We start from the raw sequence: 11,889 nt of genomic DNA, 5'->3' as shown, positions 1-11,889 counted from the left end.
CATGCCCCAACAATCTTACAAAAATAAAATAGTCACAAAATGAATTTCTTTTGTTCTCAGAAACTCCTTATAGCTCATGGAACACAGAAATGTCCGTACAAGGGATCAATTTAAAGTTTGTGAGGCTCAGTCATATCTCACTTATTACTGAAAGGGTTTGACTCATGAATCATATAAGACACTGCAAATAATAACGGCCTTAGAGTTCCCAGGACTGTAGTTTGATAGAAATATCAAATACGAGCTGTTATTTCAGCGTCTCCCTGACAATTTGTCCTGATACTAGCCCTCCACCTCCCTGCACTGAAAAACAAAACAAAACAGGATGTCGGTTTACTTCCTTGGGATTGAGTTGACTTTAACACTGTGTTTGATTCCAGTTGAAGAGACCTTGAAGGGAGCCCGAGCTGCTTTGTATGCTTACGAAATTACTTTAGAGATTTGTACTTTTAGTTGGTATTATATTAACGGAGAAAGTTGGATTATTCCTTAAAAAAGAAACTTAAATAAGTGAATTGAAATAACTTTCTTTTCTTATCTTTGATTGATACTTTGGTAATCACGTCGGGGTGGCTGTGGCTGGAGAGGTCGTGCGGGTCGTCCACTAACCAAAAGGTCAGCAGTTCGATCCCAGTCTCCCTTATCCCATATGCCAAAGTGTCCTTGGGCGAGACACTGAAGCCCACATTGAGTGAGTGATGTGTGATAAAGTGCCTCACATACAGTGCCTTGCATAAGTATTCACCCCCTTTGGACTTTTCTACATTTTGTCATGGTATAACCACAGATTAAAATTTATTTCATCTTGAGTTTATGTAATGGACCAACACAAAATAGTGCATCATTTGGAAGTGGGGGGAAATATTACATGGATTTCACAATTATTTACAAATAAAAATATGAAAATTGTTGAGTGCATATGTATTCACCCCCTTTACTGTGAAACCCCTAACAAAGATCTGGTGCGACCAATTGCATTCACAAGTCACATTTGCAAGTCACATAATTAGTAAATAGGGTCCACCTGTCTGCAATTTAATCTCAGTATAAATACACCTGTTCTGTGACGGACTCAGAGTTTGTTGGAGATCATTACTGAACAAACAGCATCATGAAGACCAAGGAGCTCACCAAACAGGTCAGGGATAAAGTTGTGGAGAAATATGAAGCAGGGTTAGGTTATAAAAAAATATCCAGAGTTTTGAACATCTCTCTGAGCACCATAAAATCCATCATAAGAAAATGGAAAGAATATGGCACAACCGCAAACCTACCAAGAGGAGGCCGTCCACCCAAACTGAAGAGTCGGACAAGGAGAAAATGAATCAGAGAAGCAACCAGGAGGCCCATGGTTACTCTGGAGGAGTTGCAGAGATCCACAGCTGAGGTGGGAGAATCTGTCCACAGGACAACTATTAGTCGTCTACTCCACAAATCTGGCCTTTATGGAAGAGTGGCAAGAAGAAAGCCATTGTTGAAAGGGATCCATAAAAAATCCCGTTTGGAGTTTGCCAGAAGCCATGTGGGAGACACAGCAAACATGTGGAAGAAGGTGCTCTGGTCAGATGAGACCAAAATTGAACTTTTTGGCCTCAATGCAAAACGCTATGTGTGGCGAAAACCCAACACTGCCCATCACCCTGAGCACACCATCCCAACAGTGAAACATGGTGGTGGTAGCATCATGCTGTGGGGATGCTTCTCTTCAGCAGGTACAGGGAAACTGGTCAGAATAGAGGGAAAGATGGATGGAGCCAAATACAGGGAAATCCTTGAAGAAAATCTGATGCAGTCTGCAAAAGACTTGAGACTGGGGCGGAGGTTCATCTTCCAGCAGGACAATGACCCTAAACATACAGCCAGAGCTACAAAGGAATGGTTTGGATTAAAGAATGTTAATGTCTTAAAATGGCCCAGTCAAAGCCCAGACCTCAATCCAATAGAGAATCTATGGCAAGACTTGAAGATTGCGGTTCACAGACGGTCTCCATCCAATCTGACTGAGCTTCATCTTTTTTGCCAAGAAGAATGGACAAACCTTTCCATCTCTAGATGTGCAAAGCTGGTAGAGACATACCCCAAAAGACTTGCAGCTGTAATTGCAGCGAAAGGGGGTTCTACCAAGTATTGACACAGGGGGGTGAATACTTATGCACCCAACAGATGTCAACTTTTTTGTTCTCATTATTGTTTGTGTCACAATAAAATTTATTTTGCACCTCCAAAGTACTATGCATGTTTTGTTGATCAAACGGGAAAAAGTTTATTTAAGTCTATTTGAATTCCAGTTAGTAACAGTACATAATGGGAAAAAGTCCAAGGGGGGTGAATACTTATGCAAGGCACTGTAGAAGCACTGTATGAATGTGTGTGTGAACGGGTGGTTGAGTGGTCATAAATACAAATATTTACTACTTAGGTCTACGGAGATTGAGTTATTATATAAAATACTAAACTAAGATTTCAGATTTAATCTGGATTCAACATGTTTGTGCAGAGGAAGCCTGTGATCACGTAGGTCTTTCGCTCATGCAGGTATCAACCAAACTTGGCTTTGTCTTGGAAGTTTAATCAGAGAAGTCACTAAGGTTGATGAAGAGGAAACACCTTTTGTTGCAGCTTCCCATCCACATACTGGCCGATCGAGTGCGACAGGGGAGAGGAACCTTTTGAATTACGGGCAACGGCGAGTTCCATTTCCTGCGATCAACACCACAACACTTAGCTCTGTACTAGGGCTTTGTGTACTTGTAACGCAGAATAGGCAGTGACCGGACTGTGTGGAATATGTATTTGATAACACACACACACACACACAGACAGGAGAAACAGCTTCATTTCAAGTTGAAATTCATGCACATTTTTATTGAACAGTTATATAAAATACTTTTCATAGTTGCAAGTGCATGCCTCATCTGCCAACAGTTTTGAAGTTAAATTACAAAAGCAAGGCTTCATGTCGTGTAGTGAATTACTTGGGCACTTAAGCAGGTCTTTAAAAAAGATTGAAGTATTTTTTCTTTTCTGGTTTCATCTTAAAGTATCGAGCAGTATCAAACCTATAACTGATATACAAAGCAGAGTTCCAAATAATGATAATAGTAATCAATAATCAAATTACACTTCCTGTGGCACGTTAACCAAAAAACTGAACAAAACTCGATTTACCTGTTATATGACACCAACAGCTAATCATGCATTTTTGAGTTCCACATGTAACCACACACCTCACAAGAATTGTCAAACATGCTTAATTGGACTGTGTGCACTTACAAGCGCAGGTTAAAAATATGATTTCTCATCCATCTCAGATAATTAAATGCTTCAATTACAAAAAGAAGTTGAAGGCATAGAGCATCATGGTGTTAATTGAAAGTATGCAGGTATACGTTTCCAGTATATGTTCACTAAAGCGCAATATATCTCAAAACAGGCCTCCACAGCCAAGGTATTCAGATTTTCTACGTCCTCTGTTTGATTTTTATAAAACATGCATAGGCAGACACTTTTAAGTTTATTGTATTCTTTTTTTTCTTTACACAATATAGGTTCTCTATTTTACTTTGTTCGCAATACTTAAAAAGAGAAAAAATTGACACTCAATTCCAGCAAGCCACAATAAATCTGCAACCCCCCCCCTTCCCCCTGTCCAAAAAGAAACAAAAAATAAACATATTTGCAAATGATAGATAGGTAAATGTAAATTCCAGTTATGAAACTCAAGAAAAATAGTTATTCATTACAGAGTTATTTAGCCATTATACAGAAAAAATTCAGGTCAAAGCACACACCAAAAGAACCTGAGGTAAGCATAATATGTACAAAACCATAAAACGTTCCATTATTTGGCATTTCGACAACATTGCAACATTCTTTTTAAGACTGCCTAATTAATTTCAGAGCTATTTTATAAGAGTAGCAAAAAAAAAAAGTTATCAATAAATAGTCCTTATTTAGTTTGTACACCCTTATATGTTAAAAACATGATCTCATGTTCCGTCCTTTTTAGTGCTGTATTTTTGTAAACGTACAATAGTTAGTAAGAAGTTACACACGACTTTCTGTTTCGATGTAAATGAGCAAGGGTCTTTCAAGAGGAGAAAAATATAAAGAAAAGAAATCGCCCTTAGGATCTATCTATCCCTCTGTCTCCTTCTCTCTGTCATACTGTGGTGTGGTGAAGCATCAAGCACAATCAAGGCTCGAGGGTTCAGAAACGTGAACCGGCAATAACTTAGCAGATTTGACTATGAACTAATATTTTGAAGGCATAACCAAAGACTAGCAAGTGACATTTCCCCCCCAGGTGTGAGCCGCATGCCTCCCCTCCACTCCTTCACCCTCTGCCCCTTCTCTGCGGTGGCGGGCCGAGATGAGGGGGCGGCCCTGTCGGCCAAGGCGACGCCTGCTGCTGCCGGCCCTCACTGGATGTTGCTGCCGCTGCTGCTGGTGCTGGTGCTCCCCTTGGGGTCCGTGCCATTGGTCTCCGAGGACAGGGCCTTGTTGAGGGAGTTGAGGCTGGCGTCGGAGGGCAGCGTGTCTCGCCGCGGCGGCATCCGCTCATTGATGCGATCCAGGCCCTTGGCCTCGGCGAAGCTAGTGATCTTGTGCTGGGGTGAGAAGCCCTTGATGGCTGTTGAGATGCAAGAAAAAAGTAAGAAAAGAGGGTGAAAACAATCAGGAGTGGTCTTTTTAAGAAACGACAGACTAGACAGTTAAAAGAATGGGGTCACACTTGCTCACATTCACCCACACGTCACTGGATCTAGTTTGGTTTGAGTTCATGGAATAATTTTACTGGGAAAATTACAACATAGAGTTTTTCTGAGGAGCTGTCGGCCAATTCAACCATGAAAAATGAGCAGCTGAGCGGCCTCTGAACACTATAATAATAACTGCATGATAATGGTCAATAGAGACCTCGCTGTAAAAAGGAATGGTTTGACATTTATGCATTTGACACTTATTCACTTTCTTAATCAGAGAACAAGGCAGCAGCCGCACAGCTTAGATATTAAAACGAAGGAGAAACATGTTGCCTTGCTTTACCTGAGGGTAACAATCTGCTAAACAGCACCCACAACATAAAACTAACTTATCAACATTGTTTGTTTTTTACAAATTTTGTCCCAAAAATTTACAATAAGACAAAAAAGTTAACTTTAGTGTTGAAAGAGGGTCTACTTCTTTGCAGGTCGTAGTTATACATCTCTTTTACCTTTTGCTGGATGTTACCAGAGCAGCTGCTGACTCTGGACTCATATTGAACTGAATCAATGTTCTTAGTTCCTCGTAGGCAAAGACGCGAATAAGCATATTTTCCAAAATGTCAAACTATTCCTCCAATTGAACAAAACAGCAGCACACCCGACGTGACAAACAGCTGCACGAAATATACATATAAAGCCGAACTCCTCAGTTGATGATGTAATTTTTCAAAATGTATCGTTATGATTTTAAATCAACAACAGATTTTATGGTGCAACATATTTTCAGAATTAACATTTTGAATGATGAACACCCAATATAAATGATGCAGCTCATTTTTATGAAACGACAACACATTTAACACCATTTATCAGATTTTTCAAAAATGTTGTAACTTGACAAACAAAAGGATTAAATAATCCTTCTTAATCTATGGGGGGGCGCTCCCGGCATTAGGGTCAACAGGTTTTCACTGTGCTATCAGTCCATGATGTAATGACAGGTCCATCTAATGGCTGTCTCATTGTAAATCTGACACATTCCTATTAAATAGGAGTTCAAATAATGGCTGATATTAGAGATTATCTTGACTCAAGCACATTTCTGAACACCTGAGGACCCCAAACATCCACATAACCCCATCACATCACATCTTAAGAACAACAAAAACAGGGAGGAAGGAGAATGACCAAAGAGACAAAGAAAGAAAAAGAACGAGGGGAGATAACACAACACTAGAGTGGAGCCCACTAAGACATTCACTTCCACAAAAGAGAACCATGTTGAGACGGAGCTCACGTACAGAGACACTACAGAGGTACTTGGGGTGCTAACCACTTGTTTAGTCCGCTTTGAGCATGCAGCAATTAGGGATTGAGTGGAGGTTATGAGGGGTGGAGGTCAAATTCCAATTTAGAGTTTGTATTTAACCGAATTACAACTAAGTGAATGGAAAATCTAGAGATGTTCCCATACCAGCATCAGAATAACTTTAATTCTGCAGAATTACCGGGTGGGGTATCGGCAAGTACACAAATCCATGTACCAATCTGGTATCTGGTCTATAAAAAATATTGAATACACACTGTCATTTTCATTGTCGGTAGTGTTGTGATAATCAAATAAATCCTAAGTTAAATTTCGGGCAATTTTTTACCCACAAAATGCATTTGTTTTGTTACTTCCACCTTTCATAAAGGCTGTTTTTTTTATGATGATTAAAAAAAACTTAATTGGAAAGAAGATGACCCTTTTTCATTTTCCAACGATGGTGTGGCAGGGTGGGGTGAGGGGGTGGCGGGGACGTCATTTTAGAAGACAAATTGTGGGGAGCGAGGAGAGGGGGCGGGGCACGACAGGTAGCGTTTGTTGTGTTTGCTGCATAGCACAGGTCAGACACAGGTTATTAGCAGCTCACAGGAAAGAAACACGACACAGCAGGGCCACAGAGGATCCACATGGAGAGAGAAGCAGAGAGAAGGGTCTCGACACTACAATGAACTGTCCTCTATGGGGCGGGAGAGGAAGTACTGGACAACTTTTAAAAATGTAAATAGCAGCTGTAGCAAAACTACTATTTAGCTCGCAGTTGAGGTTGTTCTTGCGCCAAGAAGGAGGTGATAAAAATCAAAAAATATTTTGTTTTCTGAAGAATTTGGATTTCAAAGCTTTTTCGTCATTGGAGCACTAATTCAGATCAAACTTGTTTATTATATTTCAAGAGAACTGCAACAACAATGCACAACTGCTTCAGTTGTTTCAAAGGGGAAATACCATTGTGAGCTTTCATGGCCAGACTTCACTGTATTGTATGAGGGTAGAGCAGCAGGAGTAGAAGTGTATTAACCCGGTATGTTGAGTGATTTAGGTACAATACATGTTTGTTCAGGGGACTCCCTTCCTCTGGAAAAGAGCTTCAGATAAAGTTACCACATCATTTATTGACATCTTTCTGACCTTATTTTACACAAATCTGATGATTCCTTCAGGGTCTATATTAAACTGAACCCAATAATGGGATAATTGTATTCTCTAGACAAGATCTACCAAACATTGGAGGACTTCTACATACATGTAATGGGCAGACCTGGATTGTTTTTTAATCTGATATCAATATTTGTGAATTTTTAATTCCGAGTGAAGCAAATGCATCAGGTGGAAATAACTTGCGACTTCAAATATATTTTATGTCACAATTTTACTCAGAGAATGATATGTGTCCTCCCATGTAGGTTACGTTTCAGACCCAGATCCTGCTACAGAGGACATTGTTAAAACATGGTGGTCTAATTCTATCTGCTACAGCGTGGTCATCCAGTGGTGCCTCTGGTATCTAGTAGATGACCTGAAGATGCAATAACACATTCTGGAAAGATAACATGTATTCTGTTGTGTAGCATTTGCTTTGCATCCACTCAAAATCACAGTGATGATGAAATCTGTGCCATGAAAACCATTCCCCTTTGAAACCCGTGAGACCACAGGATTTCCTGACTTACTTACTTCTTTGTCTCTGTCCCTAACACTATGGCACATTTTGTTAGCCCAAACACCCAACACACTATTCAAGCACCAGTGAGATGGATGAAAACCCAGTGGAGCCCCCTGTCTATTGCTATGAGAGAGCAACAGAAGAGGGCGGCCAGACCCATTTACCTTCATCAGCCTCAATAGCTTCAATAGTAGCTGAAGAGAAGAAAAAGGGGGGTTGCAAAACGAATGAGAGAAGTGAGCAGGAGAGTTCATTTTGTCCCAGGAACAAGTCAATGGGCAGCAAAGACAAAAGCCAGTTGCTGACAACAAAGGTTAACGTCATATCCACATTTTTATGACAATGGACACATGGATGTTAGCAAAGAGAGGAAGAGGAGAGGAGGAAGAGGAGAAGAGAGGTGAGCCTTAGCTTTTTTATTTGATGAGTTCCAGATCTGTTTGTGGCAGCGAAAGAACCTCATGGAGAGGATTTGGGGAAAAAGTCTGACAAATGTGTCGAGGTGAGAAATGGAGACTGCAGGGATAAACACTGATAGCGAACAGAACGCGGTAAGAGCTGGAAATATATTCTTCACTTTAGAAACAACAATGGAGTTTGAAATGGCAGAGATGGGAAACAGAGATAAGGTTTGTTAGTATGGCGTTGTTTTTTTCCTCCCATCTTAATTCAAGAGCTTGGTCTTTCGTTTGAGAGCGGGACTTGTCGATTTCACCTTCAGATTTCGTGATGCTTTAACTCGAAATCCTGTGCTCACATTCAAATAGCTCTGCTCCTGTGCATGTGTGAAATATCTGCTTCCGGACGGATTTTGTTTGTGCAACAAGTCCGTCAAAATTCCCCAAACAATAGAATGCCAGGTGTATTGTTGACAAGCGAAATTGTCCCGTCCTTGTTGTGGGTGAGTGAGCTTCATAAGTCAAAAGTCCCATACAGTTGCTTACTTTAAATAGGTTTGTGCATTCACGCCCTGCATGGCTTTCTGTAGGTTGGGGAATTTTGACAATGTTGTTGCACGAAGTATGGAAAAATAGATAATCAGAGAGCAGATATTTCATGCAGGCACAGAATCAACGTGACGGTAAAGAGAAGAGCTAAAGCTGGAGCGCAGGGAACCTAAGCATGAGCGGAGTATATCTGAGTGTGAGCGCAGGGTTTTGAGTGAGAGCGTTACAAAATCCGAATGTGAAATCAACAAGTCCTGCTCTTTAACTGCAATAAAGAAAGGGGAAAAAAAGCATGTGAGTGTATGTGTAATTGTGGGTTTGAGGGCTGACGTATGATTATTGATGTAATATCGAAGCACTGTAGACAAACAAAGCGATGTTACTGTTGTGTGCGGCATGAAGCAGCATCTGGAACTGCAGGATGAGCATCTTTTGATACGTGATATCAAAAGTGCTGGGCGAGGAAATCTCTGGCATTTTTAAACCACTTACCAATTCTCTACAGTCATCCCCGAGGTGACAAATTGACATACAGTACGACAAGGTGACAGCAAAATGACGGCTGTACAACACCGAAGACTACGTAAACGCCGCGAGGATGAGAAGAAATGGCGAGGAAGGAGGGCATGAGAGTCAAACGTCAAAACAGAATGAGGTTGATGGAGTCAACATCACAGTAGAAGCACACTGGTGTCTACCTAAAGGAGGGGAGCAATGTGATTCTACCGATGTTGCAACAGGAATCTCTGAACATCACTCTGCCTCCACTGGGGTTCTCTTCAGTGTAAATGTTCTTCACCGTACACGTCCATGTGTGTTCAGGTCTACTCTCAGGCCCCAAACTAAATCTACAGCCACCAGAGGAGCTCTGACGCTCAGAGCTGAGAAGACATTAACTAAAAGCCATTTTCACCATGTTTTCTTAATGTGGAAGGAAAAAATGTTTGCTGCTGTGGCCAGAAGGTTCTCAGCATTTCTAGAGAGTAACAATTTCATTCATCTGTTGCCAGTGCTGCTGAAAGGAGCAGTCACTGGCTGTGGCTGAAAAGAAGACGAAGAAGAAGAAGACAGACCGTCTGGGCCGCCGCTGACTGTGACACGAGATACACACTGAGGTCTGATCAGCAGGGGGGTGCACCTGCCTCGGTGTCGAAGGATAAAAGCCGCAGACACCCATTGATGTTGAATAACAGAGGTGAACATGTGGCTCATTATCGTTTTTAAGTGCATTATCTATTCTGTACAATAACAAATAGGTACACAATGCTATTTTAAAGTATGTGTCTTGTATTCATTTGCATCACTTGCAAATTGACAAAAGCTATTCTATTAGATTCTACTCTAATTTTTCCTATTAGAGGTTCAATCTCCAAGAACGACCCTGTCCTCCTACTCAATTTAAGCAAAGTACACACTCCTGTACGTCACACTGGAAAATACAACATTTTAGCTTCATCTAAAGCTTCAGCTGTCCTCCTGTTATTGTGACTTTACTGTTCAACAAACATTATACACACTTGCTTTAAAACAGAGAAATACCTTTTCTTGCAAAGGCAATTGAATCTATATGTGTGTGATATTTCATTCTGTCTGTGACTTTGAGTGATTTGTGAGAACCTGTGAGAGGAGAGGGAAGTTAATTGGATTTCTGCTTTTTTTGTGTGTGAATGAAAAGGCAGCAGCGACACCCCCCTTTTCATTCACAGTTGGTTGTGTCAATTCCAGTTCATCCTTTGTATCACAGGGAGACCGGGGGCACTGCTCTGAATCACGATCAAATCTCTTTTGGACAATTAGGTGGCCATTTTTGTCCGGAGTCCCGACTAAATTCAAATTTGAAGCGGTCGTAAAGGCTTTTCCAAAAAAAAGCGCTTACGTCCTTCGGTGCAGCGGTTTGTTAAGACTCATTTAAGGAGCCTTTGGAATTCAACATGAGAGGGTGAACTGAACTCTAAACTCATCTAACAGAAAGAAAAAAGGGAAAAAATAAAAAAATAACAACAGAATACTTGCACAACCGATTATACCTGCAGTTTCTAGGGAGAAAAGAGAAAGAAAAAGATACAGGTAATATTTGAGATAAAAAACCAGTGGTATACAGAAAGAGACGAGAACGAGAGGACAGTGTATTAATGCGAGACATCGAGCGGGAGACACATTCGAGAAGACAAAGGGACAAAGAAAATTGTCTGTCTGTGAAAAAATATAACTCGATATTTCATAGTCATTTATCCAGGAAAAATGAGGAGCGGAAGGAAAACTGCATTAGGCTAGAAATATTTTATTTAAAAAAACAAATAAAAATACTGACTGACGCTGCCAGAAACATTTAACTACACTTACAGTATTACTCTGAGGCAGCAATTTGAAATCCCATCACTGAGGGACAAAGGGCAGATATTTCTATATATACTTTACCCTAAACTCCGAGCTAGCACTTTCTTCAGGGTACTGCTGTGTAAGGGGAACGTGTGTGTGTGTGTGTGTGTGTGTGTGTGTGTGTGGGAGAGAGAGAAAGAGATAGAGAGAGAATCCATTCTTTGGGGCCGTAGTTTGGGGGTGTCAGGGTACTTGGTGACAGTCTTACCATTCTGCAGCTTCTCTTTGCCGCCGGACAGCACTCCGCTTGGTAGCATGCCTGTCGGGGTGAGTCCCTTCAGAGTCAGCACGCTCTCGCTCTCCTCTCTGCAACGTAAACAGAGAAATATTAACATCATAATGGTACAATACACACAAAGAATGCGTTTTGGATGTTCTAATTCTTACTTAAAAACACAATCTCCAACATTAGAACTTACAGGCCACACAGGAACTTTTTCATGTTAGCATACCTGAGCACAGAGAATACTCGAGCCATCTTTCCAATGGCGCGGATCTTGTTGCGGATGACCTCCTTACGGGCAGAAGCGGTGGCACCTGAAAGGGTCGTACAGAGTGTGACTCGTGTGCACAGAACCTGTAACACTGTAATCTACACTCGATGCCTGTGTATGTTTTTTTTTAAACTCCAAGTGCCGTATTATATAAGTACCGTAGAATATAGTAAATGTGCTTAGACAGAGAGTGTTTGTTGGACTATTAGCTGAATCCAGAGGTGCATCAGACCACGATGCAAACACAATGTGGTTATTGAAGCCTGACGATCGGATTATACACAATAGTTTGAATCCATCCAAACGTCAAAACAATCCAGACCTTTTCAGCATTCACTGCATTCATGCTACTTGTACTGTGCTCATATAA

General features: G+C 41.0%; 1 protein-coding gene across 1 annotated transcript in view; it reads right to left on the bottom strand.

Moving 5' to 3' along the window:
- Positions 1 to 4,421: 4,421 nt before the first annotated feature.
- LOC128430042 (protein phosphatase 3 catalytic subunit alpha) overlaps positions 4,422 to 11,889 on the bottom strand; it is a 58,674-nt gene continuing 51,206 nt past the window's right edge. The window contains exons 11-13 of the mRNA XM_053415970.1: positions 11,478 to 11,562; positions 11,234 to 11,331; positions 4,422 to 4,633 (exon numbers count right to left, since the gene is read on the bottom strand). Of these exons, the coding sequence (XP_053271945.1) occupies positions 4,422 to 4,633; positions 11,234 to 11,331; positions 11,478 to 11,562 (395 nt within the window). The remainder of the gene's footprint in view (positions 4,634 to 11,233; positions 11,332 to 11,477; positions 11,563 to 11,889) is intronic.

Source organism: Pleuronectes platessa, chromosome 23, assembly GCF_947347685.1.
Source record: "Pleuronectes platessa chromosome 23, fPlePla1.1, whole genome shotgun sequence".
Lineage (NCBI taxonomy): Eukaryota > Metazoa > Chordata > Actinopteri > Pleuronectiformes > Pleuronectidae > Pleuronectes > Pleuronectes platessa.
The sequence above is the reverse complement of the archived record's forward strand: the minus strand, read 5'-3'. Positions and strand labels throughout refer to the sequence as shown.